The following is a 14,602-nucleotide window of genomic DNA, read 5'->3' as shown; positions in this document are numbered from 1 at the left end:
GTCTTCCCTGCTGCCACTTTTGTAAACTGGAAATATGTTAGCCTTTTTCCACACTTCTGCTACGATTCCTGTACACAGGGATGCCTGAAAGATCAGGTGAAGTGGAATGCTGAGCTCAGATGCAGATTCTCTCAGAACCCATGGTGAAACTCAATCTGGACCAACTGCTTTGTTCTTACTTAGCTCCTTTAGCATATTTTCCACTTCATCTCTAGACACCTCTATACGCTCTATGTTGTTCTCTGGAATTCTTATTGTGTCTGGTTCTCTGAAGATCTCATTTTGTACAAACACACTTCAGAACTTTTCGTTTAATGTTTCACACATTTGTTTTTCATTTTCCGTGTATCTGTACCCCATTTTCAAACTCTGAATATTATCCTTTACATGCAGCTTGCTATTAATGAATTTATAGAAAAGGCCTGGATCTGATTTACATTTGTCTGCTATACCGTTCTCAAAGTTCCTTTCTGCCTCTCTCCTTACTGACGTGTAGTAGTTTCTTGCAGCTTTGTATCGCTGGTATGTTTGGGGGTTTGGCCTCTTTCTATAATGATTCAATGCTTGTGTCTTTTGATCTCTGGCCCTCTTTCTGTTGAACCAACCCTCTTTCCCAGGTCTGCATGTCTGTTTTGGTATGAATGTTTATGTGGCTTCATCATATATTGTGCAAAATTTGGCATACATCTCATTTACTTCCTTGCCTAGCAACAAGTCTGTCCAATTATACCCAAGAAAAAATTTCAAAGTTCCCCATAGCATCCTCTCTTCATATCGAGTTTAACAACTGTTTCACTGTCCCCATTCTCTACTAGATTATATTGCATAGCGTATTTGATGTCCAAGAGGATGTGATCACTCTTTCCCAAGGGAGGAAGGTGGAAAATATTAGAGGGGCTGGTCCCAAACCTGCACACAGAAATAACATCACATGAGACCAGAAGACATGGCAAGATGTGCAGAATACCCCCGTTGAAAAGCGGAGGTGCAACAGGTACTCTGAGAGAGAACTCTATCAACATCAGAGGCCCGAGACTGTTCAACACGCTTCCGCTACACATAAGGGGCATAACTGGCAATCCCCTCACAGTGTTCAAGAGAGAACTGGATAAGCACCTCCAAAGGATACCTGATCAACCAGGCTGTGACTCATACGTCAGGCTGCGAGCGGCCGCGTCCAACAGCCTGGTTGATCAGTCCAGCAACCAGGAGGCCTGGTCGACGACCGGGCCGCGGGGACGCTAAGCCCCGGAAGCACCTCAAAGTAACCTCAAGGTAAGGTACTGGATGTCAAATACTACTACTACTTCTTTCCTGCTTTCCTGGTGAATACCAGATCCAGTACTGATGGAACATCCCCTTCCCTCATTCTTGTGGCCTGCTTGATGTGTTGATACATGAATGTCTCCAAGATGAGGTTTACAAATCTGCCTGTCCAAATGTCCTCTGTTCTTGCCTTGTAGGCTTCCCAGTCTATTGCCTTAAAGTAGAAGTCCCCCAGTACCATCAATCGAGATTTATCTTTGTCAGCTCTCACCGTAATCACTCTCATGACCATTATGAGGCCCTCTCGTTTGTCATCCAGTTCTTCCTTTGTCCATGTGTTGCTTGCTGGTGTGCTGTAGGCATTTAAAATTATCAGCTTATCATCTTGATTCCAGAGCTGCAATGCTATTATGTCAATATCTTGAGGGTTTTCAAACATTAATTATCTTACCATCAGGTGTTCTTGATCTTTGATCAATACAGTGTATTGATCTTTGAGTACCTGGTAGAGCTAGGAATTATCTCCCCCAAAAAAAGAACTGGGAACGAAGGGATGCGTACCAAAAGGGAAATTATGAGATGAGAAAATTCCTAGGGGATATACCATGGGACACGGAACTCACAACTAAGTCCGTACAAGACATGATGGACTATGTCACCCAAAAGTGTCAGGAGGCAGTAAGCAGGTTTATCCCGACCCGACAGGAAAAAAACGAGAAGCAAAAGAAGAATCCGTGGTTTAATAGGGCATGTATGAAAGCAAAGGAACTAAACAAAAGAGCGTGGAAGAACTTCCGAAATAACAGAACACCATACAGTGGAGATAGATACCAGAGAACCAGGAACAAGTATATTAGTGTGAGAAGAGAAGCTGAGAAAAAGTATGAAAGTGATATAGCTAATAAAGCCAAGACTAAACCAAAGCTACTACACAGTCACATCAGGAGGAAAACAGCAGTGAAGGAACAGGTGATGAAACTTAGAACGGGTATGGACAGGTACACAGAGAATGACAAAGAGGTGTGTGAAGAACTCAACAAAAGGTTCCAGGAGGTCTTTACAATAGAACAAGGAGAAGTCACTGCGCTAGGAGAGGTGGCAGTAAACCAGGCAGCCTTGGAAGGGTTTGAAAATACAGGAGATGAGGTCAAGAGGCACCTGTTGGATCTGGATGTGAGAAAGGCTGTTGGCCCAGACGGAATCTCACCATGGGTATTGAAAGAGTGTGAAGGAGCGCTTTGCTTGCCACTCTCCGTAGTATATAGTAGGTCACTGGAAATGGGAGACCTACCAGAAATATTGAAGACGGCTAATGTAGTCCCAATATTAAAAAAACTAGCGTTGAATGTAATGAAACGCCATTTTCTGGGTGAGTCCCGGAGGCTCCCCGGAGCTATCCAGGCTGAATGGATATGTATAACTTTCTGGCATCAGTCAAAGTGCTAGGAGTTCTTGCCTACCAGGGACCATGAGCCAGAACCTGGCCCCCTCAGAGAAGCACGAGGAGCAATGGCCTATAGAAACCCCTTTGTGATTGGAAGCATTCTATGTCTGCCATCAACCGGGACAGGCACCCAGAAAGGTGGGCGCCCCAAAACAAACCCCTATTCTGGTGAAATTATTGCTACCGAAAGCCGAACGAGTGGACAAAACTCCCCAAACAAAATGATTAAACTAGCATGACGTCATCACGTTGCCACGCCACCGTCTGCGCAACCCCCCCCCCTCCCCGAGAGGGGGAAGGGGGAGCCCCAGACCCTCCACGCTGGCGATCCAACTGGCAGTTCTTAGGCTGGATGTCAAATACGCGAAAAATGCCGCCGACCGGAGGGAGGGCGGGATGCCGGGGAGTCTCCGGGGACTCACCCAGAAAATGGCGTTTCATTACATTCAACGCTGGTTTTCTGGGGGGAGCCCCGTCGGCTCCCCGGAGCTACCTCCCCAAAGATAAGTAAAACAGGGAACCGGGAGGCGGATACCACACGTCCTAACTGAACAACCAAAACCAGAGACAAAACAAAGACCAAAACGAGAAGAAAAAGACCACCCAGGCCAACGACCAGGACGGCCCCAAAACTCAAGAGCAGGCCAGAGGGGAACAACGCCCAGGACAGCAAGTGGAATGGAGCAGAAGGAACCGCAACACTGAACGCAAGCAGGCGCGGCTCTGCCAGCACCACCCAACATGAGGTGACAGGACAATCCCAGACGACGGTCCCAGAACAACCCCGAAGGGAATACAAGCCAACCCTATCAAAGACCGAAGGACCCTTCGCAATGATAGGAAAACCACACACTTCCCCCCCCCGAGACGAAACACGCAGGTGGGAGACCAATAACCTGGTCCCAATAACTTGGGACCTGTGTTCACATTCACAAAACGCGAAGCTAAAAACAGCAACCACGCAACCCAAAGGAGCAACATACCCAGCTCTTGCAGGGAAGAATGAGACACGCATCCCCGAGGCATCCATGAGGATAACTACCGAGGACGAGAACCGGCAGGAAAGCAAAAACACCCAGTCCGGAACCCAGCAAACCCGGTTCCAAGAAAAGGAACCAGGAAAGCAGGAGCGGCAGACCGAAAAGTCCACCCCCCCCCCCACAGACAGCGCAACCCGAAGCCTGCAGAAAACCACACAGAAATCGCAGGAACTCGGTACCAAAACGGAACACCGGAAAAGTCCAAAAGCAGGACATGGAACATGGACAGAGGCCCACCGGAGCACCAAACAGGAAAACCAAGAAGCACTGACCCAGACACAAAAAAGTGTAGCATGAGGAGGAAAAACGGTAATAAGTAAGGAAACCACGAATACGGCCCAAGGAGCAGCCGGGAAGTAACGTACACGACCAACCACAAAATGTGTAGAGGAGCGCGTACATACCTGAGGGACCTTACGGACAGCAGGGTGCAGTCAGGCACTGAAGATAGGCAAGGAAAGTGTCCAGACAGGGAAAAAACCCAGGGGTCGACAACGAAAACAAAAGCACCAAAATGCGGGGCAGAGCCCCACAGGACAACAAAGAACAAAAGATGGACAAAAAAGGCACTAAAGACACATGCAAGGCGACCAAACACCACACCAAACACCCCAGTCAGGAGCCATTGACGCAATCTCGCCAAGCGGGGAAGAGTAAACAAGGATGGAACTGTGAACAAGGGTGGCGGAGTGGCTCGCGGAACCAATGCCATGTAACGTGATGGTGGGGCCCCATGATTGGTGCAAGGGCGGGTTGGACATGTATGTGAGTGGGAATGGATGGTAAGAAACAGAAGCTACCTCGCACGGGCCAATAGGTCCTCCGCAGGTCCACTGTACTTATGTCCGTATGTTTGTACACACAAGGGGACACAGGAGGTAGTGAGGACCCAAAGGAGCCACAGACACTAAAAGAACCTGATTAATGTCAGAGGGGAAAGGAAGCGAAAAGCACCAAAAAGCCATGTGGAGGAGACAGACGCCACCCACAGGAGCAAACGTGAAGACAGAGCCCAGAAGGCTCAGGAAACTGCACAATCGTCAACTGACAGGAGAAGCGGGGCCCAAGAGCCAGAGTCAACCCCCGCAAGCACGACTAGGCAAGCACCCCACCAAAAGTGAGAACCAGCACTAGGCCGACAGAAGCTCCAGACAAGACAACCTCACCTGCAGAGCAGACACACGACCGTGCCACAACACAGGCGAGCCAAGTATCATACCAGGAGCAGCGCTAAAGGTGTGCCCGAAAGCCATGCATACTCGAGGCAGTAGGCATAGTATGTACCCTTACCTGAATAAAATGCGAGGTTGAAGGAGAATACGGCCAGAGGTGCGCGCCCTACAGAAGACGAAGCAGTACAGAGGGAGAACAAAGTGACACCCCCAGATATAATTCAAAACACCCTCAGCATCCAGAGGGCCACGAATGGAGGGAGAAACGAGCAAGAAGCCGTAGAAAACCACGAGAAACGAGCATACCGCCCGCAAACAAAACGCACACAGCGGCCCCAGCACATGAGGTACGAAACGCACCCGTCCACCGGGAGGCGTGGCTCGTACACAAGGCGGACACAAATCGTACACACAACGTAAAGACATCGTACAAACACCAGGAAGGCGTGCGGAACGAAGACAAAGAACGCCGAAACTGGAAGTAGAGACGACGCGAAAACAAGGCGAAAACGAAGCGAAAGAAAACAGATGATGGAAGGAAACCAACAAGGCCAACAAAAGACCCGATGGAAACCACATCGAAAATCAACAGACGTTCCAATAATATTGGAAGGTACGAAGAGACTCGCAAACCAACGAGAACCATGACAAAGCACCCCTGACCAATGAACACGCAGGGACAACGATACAAAGCGGTTTAGGCATGTACTAGGTCAATATAGAAATCCATCGATGTTGTTTCACACCTTGTATGGATGCACCTTACCTGAACACTTTTTTTTTCTTTCTTTTGTGAACAGCATCGCGACATAAGAGCGAAAAGAGTAAGGAAAAAGGGGGTGAAACACACCCCCAGGAACGACGGGACCGACGAACCCGAAGGAACACGGAACCGAAACCCAGGGAGGGGTATACCCGAAAACAACAGGAACACAGAGGGAAGGAACAACCCCACTGAGGAACTGCCAGCCCCACACCAAAGGTACAAGGACCCAAGAGTGGCAAACGGGGCCGAGGCCCCCCAGGCAACCCCTCCCTAACCCCGGGAACCTCTACGGCATGACCCAGGGCCGAGCCGCACCCCCAAAGCCGCAGCTTAACACGTTGTGTGGATCAGGACATCACCTGGAGTCCTGTTTCGCCTACCCGCTTCCGCGATGTGGACATAAAATGTCCTGAAAAAAATATTTGTATAAAATTCAATTTTAATCCGATTTACTTTGGGTTTGTTTCAAACTGTGCGCCATGAGGCTCTCTTTCTCACCACTAGGCTGCATGGTACAATAAGTTCATGAAAGGTGTGGACCACTTCGATCAAATGGTATTACCATTTTACCAGGAAAACTCACAAGTGGACCTAAAAGATAACGTTTTATTTCCTGCAAATGGCTTTGCATAATGCCTTTGTTTTGTACAAATACAACACAACTGATCAAAAAAAGCTAACATTGCTACAGTTCCACGAGGTGGCAATTTGGGCCCTATTGTGCTGTGACCCGGAAGATTGGCCTCAAACAGCAACAGTATCTCAACACTTGCGGCACGCTCCAGACATAAATGATGACACAGGTCCTACCTATGCTGACGCCATGCAAACTCCTGGACCATCTGGTGTGAGGCGGCCTTTGTTCACTTCAACACCTCAAGCTGAAGCAGCAACCGAATCAGAACCAGAGATGTCTGGCACACTGCCATTTGACGAGACGGTTTTGTCAGATGACTCTGACTCTGACTCAAATGTTGAACCTCCAGCGATTCAGTTGATTCTGAAAATCGCATGAACTACAAACTGAAACGAGTATTTTGATACCAGAATGAACACTGTATCACATAAACTGCCATAAGTAGACTCGAACCTTCATAGATTCTTTTTTGGGTGTAGCGTGTGTCTGCATGAGTGTCCCAAACGGGTTGCAGATGGGTGACTTTAGCCGTTTATACTGGTAATGTATTTTGTATTTTGATACCAGAATGAACACTGTATCACATAAACTGCCATAAGTAGACTCGAACCTTCAAAGATTATTTTTTTTGGGGTGTAGCGTGTGTCTGCATGAGTGCCCCAAACGGGTTGCAGATGGGTGACTTTAGCCGTTTATACTGGTAATGCTTCCCCCATATCATGTATTATATGCATATGTCTGTTTAGGGAATTTTATTCCGATCAATGTACAACCAAAAATAACTGTGTGCAACAAGTATAACCTTGGCAAACATAACAAAAGTAAAAACATTTCGTGTGTGTTTGACGCTCACTGATATGTTCCAGCGTTGTTTTATATTTGGCGCTATTCTATCTTACGCTTTGTTGATCTTTTTTACCTACGGGCTCATAGAACATTCTATTGCTAACACATTGACACAAAAATGAATGACATACATAGAATAATAATGTCAGGACAGTGAAATAAGTATAAACTTTCAAAGTGCCGTATCGCACATGTGTCGTCCCGTCACCGATACCGGGTAACAATTTCACCACTTCCCACACTCTTGCGGGTGGGCCGCGACCATTATTCTACGTTTATATTCATATCACCGTGTTGGGAATTTCATTGCGAGTCCATTGATACCAAAATTAACGCTGTAGGACAAGTGTGGAGGTGATAACAAGCCCAAGAGTTAAAAACATTTTGTTGCTGTTGGGCGCTCATGGCGAGTCATCTTCGTAGTTATTTATTTGGTGCTGGTATCCCTATACGTTTCGTGACTTTTTTTACTGATGTTCTTCTAGAGAATTTTATTGCGAACACGTTGGTACCAAAATGAAATACGTAGCTCGAGAACTAAGGTCAGGAGAGTAAAAAGAGTATACACATTTTTGTTTTTACGCTTAAGCTACAAAAACGCTGCGCGCACATACCGCTTTTTTTTTTTTACCTTCGCCGGGCGCGCGAAAGTGTTAACAAGGAAAAGCCGGGGCAGCCGTGCAAACACTAATGAAGGGAGCCCACTGGTCAGACCCATACAGCATGGCTGGAGGAACCAACTCGAATGCTTCCGCTGCCACCCCGGAAGAGGAAAACCCCTGAAACCGCCCGAGTCTCAACCCAACCAGACCCCGCCCCAACCCCGAAACCCGCCTATGGTTCGGAGCAGGAAGCAAGGGAGGAAGTGAGTAGAACAGAAGGGGAGGAACAAGAAGCGTTAGGAGCCAGAGCCGAAGCAACCCCCACCCCAAAGTCCAGACCCCAACCACCAAAACGGGGCAGCCTCGGGGCATCCGGGGCCGCAAACCAAGAGCGTTGCAGCAACACACACCCAGCAAGCAACGCCGCAGCCGCCTGCACCCGATTATCAAGACTAGTGGCCTGGGTGAAGGAGCGCGTACCGACAACAATCATCGGACAACTCCAGGTCACAAGAACAAGGACCCAACAGGCACCATGGCGGAGGCACAACCGGTAAGCATCACCCTGAGACTAGGGGACAGATCAACCGTCAAACTCGCAGGACGTGAGGGGGACTCCAGGGACACACCTAGAGGACCACGGAGCCCCCGTGGGGTTTCCCAGGGCTCTTAGCCTTTGGTACACGCTAAGGGAAGCCCAGGCAGGGTACCGCGAACCGGCGCCCAAATCTACCAATGAACTCCTAAAGCTGAACCCCCGGGACGTGTCCACTCACGGGGGCCAAGCGGGGAGTACCGCCAACAGAAGAATTCGAAAGAAATTCACCTAGAACAGGAAAGGGGGACCATAGTAAAGGCAGACCCCCCACCAGGCAAAAACAAAAACAAAAGAAAAACCCCGCAAGAGGACATCGTACCCAGGCGGAACAGAGCCGGCCGCTATTAATGATGAAAACTAGTTGTGCAGTACCCCGCACCCCTACCAGTGACGAAAACTACCACCTACCCAGAGACAAACCAGGGAAACAAAACCCCAGCCGACTCCAAGGGCGGCCCAGTACCGAGCAGTAAAGGACACAGCGGAGGCAGAACCCAAGGTGACTTGTGGAAGGTGGCCCCAAGCCCCAAAGGCAGTACTTACAGGGCACCTAGGGAAGATTGCCCTAGGCACATGCAGCCCGAGTACCATGGAATCTTACTCCTGGCTCACACCCCACCGGTAGAGACAGTCCACACCACAAGGCATAGAACTGAAACAAAAACTGGAGCCAGAGGCACTCGACCAGCCAGTAATCCCATCAGCCAAGAACTGCCAGTTGGATCGCCAGCGTAGAGGGTCTGGGGCTCCCCCTTCCCCCTCTCGGGGGGGGGGGGGGGTGTTGCGCAGACGGTGGCGCGGCGACGCGATGACGTCATGCTAGTTTGATAATTTTGTTTGGGGAGTTTTGTCCACTCGTTCGGCTTTCGGTAGCAATAATTTCACCGGAAAAGGGGTTTGTTTTGGGGCGCCTACCTTTCTGGGTGCCTGTCCCGGTCGATGGCAGACATAGAATGCTTCCAATCACAAAGGGGTTTCTATAAGCCATTGCTCCTCGTGCCTCTCTGAGGGGGCCAGGTTCTGGCTCGTGGTCCCCGGTAGGCAAGAACTCCTAGCACTTTGACTGATGCCAGAAAGTTATACATATCCATTCAGCCTGGATAGCTCCGGGGAGCCGACGGGGCTCCCCCCAGAAAGGATGACAGACAAAAGGCACTGAACTACAGGCCAGTGTCCATAACTTGTATATCATGCAGGGTGATGGAGAAGATCCTGAGAAAAAACCTAGTAACATATCTGGAGAGAAGGGAGATCGTGACAACCCATCGACATGGGTTCAAGGAGGGTAAATCTTGCCTTACAGGCTTAATAAAATACTACAATCAGGTGACAAAGATTAAGCATGAAAGAGAAGAATGGGCGGACTGCATTTTTTTGGACTGTCAGAAAGCCTTTGACACAGTACCCAATAAAAGGCGCATAAACTGGAGAAACAGGCAGGAGTAACTGGTAGAGTGCTCCAATGGATAAGGGAGTACCTAAGCTATGGGAAGTAGAGAGTTACAGTGAGGGATGAGACCTCAGATTGATGTGATGTCACCAATGGAGTCCCACAGGGCTCTGTACTCGGACCTATCCTGTTTCTGATATTCGTAAATGATCTCCCAGAGGGTATAGACTCATTCCTCTCAACGTTTGCTGACACCAAAATTATGAGAAGGATAAGACAGAAAAGGACAGCTTGAGGCTTCAAAAAGACCTGGACAAGCTGCAGGAATGGTTGAACAAATGGTTGTTAGAGTTTAACCCCAAGCAAATGCAATGTAATTTAGATAGGTGTAGTTAGCAGGAGACCAGATACAAGGTATCATTTGGGAGATGAAATACTTCAAGAGTCAGAGAGAGACAGAAAGACCTGGGGGTTGATATCACGCCAGACCTGTCCCCTGAAGCTCATATCAAGAGGATAACATCAGCAGCATATGCCAGGTTGGCTAACATAATAACAGCCTTTAAAAACTTGTGTAAGGAATCTTTCAGAACATTATATACCACATATGTCAGACCAATCCTGGAGTATGCGGCTCCAGCATGGAGTCCATATCTAGTCAAGGATAAGACTAAACTGGAAAAGGTTCAAAGGTTTGCCACCAGACTAGTACCCGAACTGTCGTCACTGGGAGACAGAAGAGTTAGAGGGGACATGATCACCACATACAAGATTCTCAGAGGAATTGATAAGGTAGACAAAGACAAACTATTTACCACAAGGAGCACACGCACTAGGGAACACAGGTGAAAATTGAGTGCCCAAATGAGCCATAGAGACATTAGAAAGAATTTTTTCAGTGTCAGAGTAGTAGACAAATGTAATGCATTAGGAAGTGATGTGGTGGAGGCTGACTCCATACACAGTTTCAAGTGTAGATATGATAGAGCCCAGTAGGCTCAGGAACCTGTACTTTAGTTGATTGACAGTTGAGAGGAGGGACCAAAGAGCCAGAGCTCAACCCCCGCAAGCACAATTAGGTAAGTACAGAAGGAACAAGCATCTGCAGACCCTCCTTGGAAGCCTGCAATGGAGGATCTGAGGCAGAGTCAAAATCCTTACACAACCCAAGTAACAGAAAGGCATCTTTCCAAGGAGAAGGTCTAGAGTGGGAGGGTGTAGTTGTAAAAGCGAATGCCCTGAAACCCCGGCAAAACCAGAAGGCTCAACTGCTTCTACTATTGACGTGGATGGGACCACCCATAAAAGAAGGCTTAGCTACACGCTGAGCTAAACCCTGATCTGACTATAAAACTCTCAGACACTTCAGAGCTAAAACCAGGTAGGAAAGAACTAATGCTTGACAAACCAGCATTAAATATAAATCATTCCAGAGTTAAGTCACCTTTCGTATCAGGAATGATTCAGGGCTAAAGGGCTAACAACACTGCAAACCAGGCATGAAAGGGCAGATCTCATTGAAACTTTTAAAATACTGAACAGTTTGGTGGATGTTGAACGTGAAATTTCTTCACGAGGTCTAGAGACACAAACAAGGAGCAATGGTTTCAAGCTCGACAAACCACAATGCAGGACTGAGAAAAGGAAATGCTTTTTCACCCACAAGATTATAAATTCATGGAACTGCATACTGCTGCAGCAGGAAATGCCAAGTCTATTTTGAATTTCAAAATCAAACTGGAAAATTATCAAGGCAAATGAGGGATCCTTCAACAAGCCACCAGCAACATCCTGATCAAGGCCACAAGTTGTAGTGGCCCTCAGGTAAATCATGTAAAAACCAATCCTGCAAGGAAGGAAGAGGAGGAGTCATGGACTTAATCCAGGTGGAGATCACAACACCACCAATTCTGGGTCCCTAAACACTATAGGAGCCAACTATAGATCATCCAGACAATAAATATGTTGCAAACACCTAACAACTCAAGCAAACCTAACTCTGGACTCTGGGTCATTGAACCAGCAGGCAGCATGGCAGAGGCAGAAAGAATGATCACTCTCAAATAGCATATGCGACAAACATGCATCAAGTTTGCACTCGGTGAGCAGTGCTTGACGGACCGATCCATAATGGCCCATAATTGCAGATCTCTGGTGAAATTACCAAATAGGTAATTACACCAGAAACCTGCAATAGAATTACCACTGCCTGAAAGCTGTTAACCAAGAAGAAACCACAGTCACTCGGGCTGCTCACAGACACCAAAGCAGCTAAAACAACCAGGCTAGAAGTGGTGACTGTGGTGCACCACATAAACAAGCATGCGAATCCCAGTGTGCCTTAGCGCAACCTACAGATTGCCCCCAGCCTGGGGCAAACTCCTTAGCACACCAGACAAGATAACTCTGTCAGTGGAAGAATACCACTAGCAAGCACCCAGGGAAGAAAACTGTGAGCACATGCAAACCATGGCCTTCCCACCAGGCAAGCATACTGAAACATTGCAGGTAGAAATCTAAACATCAGCAACAGAACCGAGATGGGGAGTTAGCCAAGTGTAGAGGCCAGGCCGCCTGGTGGTGGCAATTAGTACTAAGGAGTTTCAAGCTAGTCTGACCGAATCCCTTGCTCTGTGTGAATTGTTTGTCGAGTTGTTTGGGCATTTCCAGGCTTCGTTTTCTATGCACCCTCCAGTTGTCTGCAATGCTTTGCTGACTTTCTGGATTTTTCCCATTGGTGTGGCAAATTGTCACTCACTCCCTGTGCCTCTGTGGGAGGACCAGGTTCTAACTGAGATTCAGGGAGCCAATTTGGGGGCTCACCAAATAGACATGGTAGCATAATTCAGTAATCAAACAACAGCTGATACAAATTGTTTCCCTGCTTTCTATTTATGTACAGCATAATACAGTATCCAAAATTACTGTCACACTCACAGTAATGGTAAACACAAATCAGTTCTATAATCATATACAGTACTGTAATAAGAAAATTACCTTACCTCCTTTTCTAATTGCATGTATACTTTAATATCCTCCAAAAGGTCTTCTAGATCCATCAGCGTGAGGCCTGTCAAATGAGTATATGGCTCGTGCATGTCCACTGCTGACACATCACCCTCTGAACTTACATACTGAGCAAGCAGATCAATTGGCTTTGCTCGCCCATCCTGAATTCGAATTTGTGAACGAAGCCTGTTTTGAAATACAATGTATATATTATTTAAAGAAAAATATCAGTTGTAACTTGAATATCTACACACACTTAACAAAATATATATAGCTTAAATTAATGCTTTGAGAGAAAACAAACATTTTTATTAAATCACTAGCTGTACCCGGCCACGCATGGCTAAGGCTCAGCAACGCACATGCGTTGCTGAGCCACAGCAACCTTTCCCTGTCCCCCAGTCCTACCCACCATTCCTCCCCTCCGCCATCCCTTTCATCCTCCCAACCAGTCCCCACTTCCCCGTTCCCATGTCCTCCCCGCCATTCTCCTCTCCCCGACCCCTCGTCCTCCCCACCATTCCCCACTCTACTGTCCCATTGTACTCCTCACTCCCCCCATCCCCTTGTCCTCCCTACCATTCTTCCCTCCCCCATCCCCTTGTCCTCCCTACCATTCTTCCCTCCCCCATCCCCTCGTCTCCACCATCCCCAACTCTCCTGTCCCCTCGTCTCCACCATCCCCAACTCCCCCGTCCCCTCGTCCTCCCCACCATTACCCCCTACCCTGTCCCCTCGTCCTCCCCACCATCCCCCACTCCCTCGTCTGATGCATTCCCAAATGATCTGATGTTCCCATCAGAAAATTGTGAACATCAAATGATTTGATGTTCCCATCACTGAAAAATAAGAACATTAAAAAAAGAAATGAAAAATGACAAAAAATAAAAAATCCACTATACAGTACAACCTCGATTCAACGTACTATATGGGACCACCCCCAGTTCGTTGGAGCGTTGGATTCGTTGCAAGAGGTGACCTTCAAGAGGCGTTTGCGTCAGTGTCTTTTTTTTTCTTGTACACAATAAAAATGCATTGTATCATATTACTTACTGTACCTATATTTTACTACTCTACTAAAAATTCTGTAATTCATGTATTTACCTTATTGTTGGAGTTATGTCCATCTTGAAGTTTTGTGAAGTTGTGAATGCTCTACAGTAAATAGGTACTGTAGTGCATTAAGCCGTTGGTACTGTATTATTAAAAGTGGTTTTGCTGTATGTTGAGTACTACAATACAGTTCTTGAAAACTATTGTACATTAGAATTATTGCAATTTTAATTTTAACACTATGTACACACTTGAATTTAACACTTATTCTAATTGTTCACTTCACACACGATGTTTTTAGATGTTTGCATCAGCTTTGCTGGTGCTCGCTGCTGCTGTGTTGGCTTCAGCTGCTTTTGTGCTGGTGCTGGGTACAGCTGTGCTGGTGCTGGGTACGGCTGTGCTGGTGCTGGGTACGGCTGTGCTGGTGCTGGGTACGGCTGTGCTGGTGCTGGGTACGGCTGTTCTCGTGCTGGGTACGGCTGTGCTGGTGCTGGGTACGGCTGTGCTGGTGCTGGGTACGGCTGTGCTGGTGCTGGGTACGGCTGTGCTGGTGCTGGGTACGGCTGTGCTGGTGCTGGGTACGGCTGTGCTGGTGCTGGGTACGGCTGTGCTGGTGCTGGGTACGGCTGTGCTGGTGCTGGGTACGGCTGTGCTGGTGCTGGGTACGGCTGTGCTGGTGCTGGGAACGTCAACAGTGCCAGTAACATTTTGTATAATCTCATCATCTGTTAAATGACCATTGATTAAATGATTTATTAATTTTATTATTTCGAAGC

The 14,602-nt window shown here is 47.7% G+C and overlaps 1 protein-coding gene across 2 annotated transcripts in view; it reads right to left on the bottom strand.

The window, feature by feature from the left end:
- The window catches only part of cactin (cactin, spliceosome C complex subunit), a 175,659-nt gene that overhangs the window by 62,160 nt on the left and 98,897 nt on the right, over nucleotides 1–14,602 (bottom strand). For both annotated transcript variants that reach the window (XM_045751642.2, XM_045751643.2), the window contains exon 5: nucleotides 12,764–12,956. In XM_045751642.2, coding sequence (XP_045607598.2) covers nucleotides 12,764–12,956 — 193 coding nt within the window. The remainder of the gene's footprint in view (nucleotides 1–12,763; nucleotides 12,957–14,602) is intronic.

The sequence above is a fragment of the Procambarus clarkii genome, chromosome 23 (genome assembly GCF_040958095.1).
Source record: "Procambarus clarkii isolate CNS0578487 chromosome 23, FALCON_Pclarkii_2.0, whole genome shotgun sequence".
NCBI classification, from domain to species: domain Eukaryota; kingdom Metazoa; phylum Arthropoda; class Malacostraca; order Decapoda; family Cambaridae; genus Procambarus; species Procambarus clarkii.
This window is presented reverse-complemented; position numbering and strand designations above follow the sequence as displayed.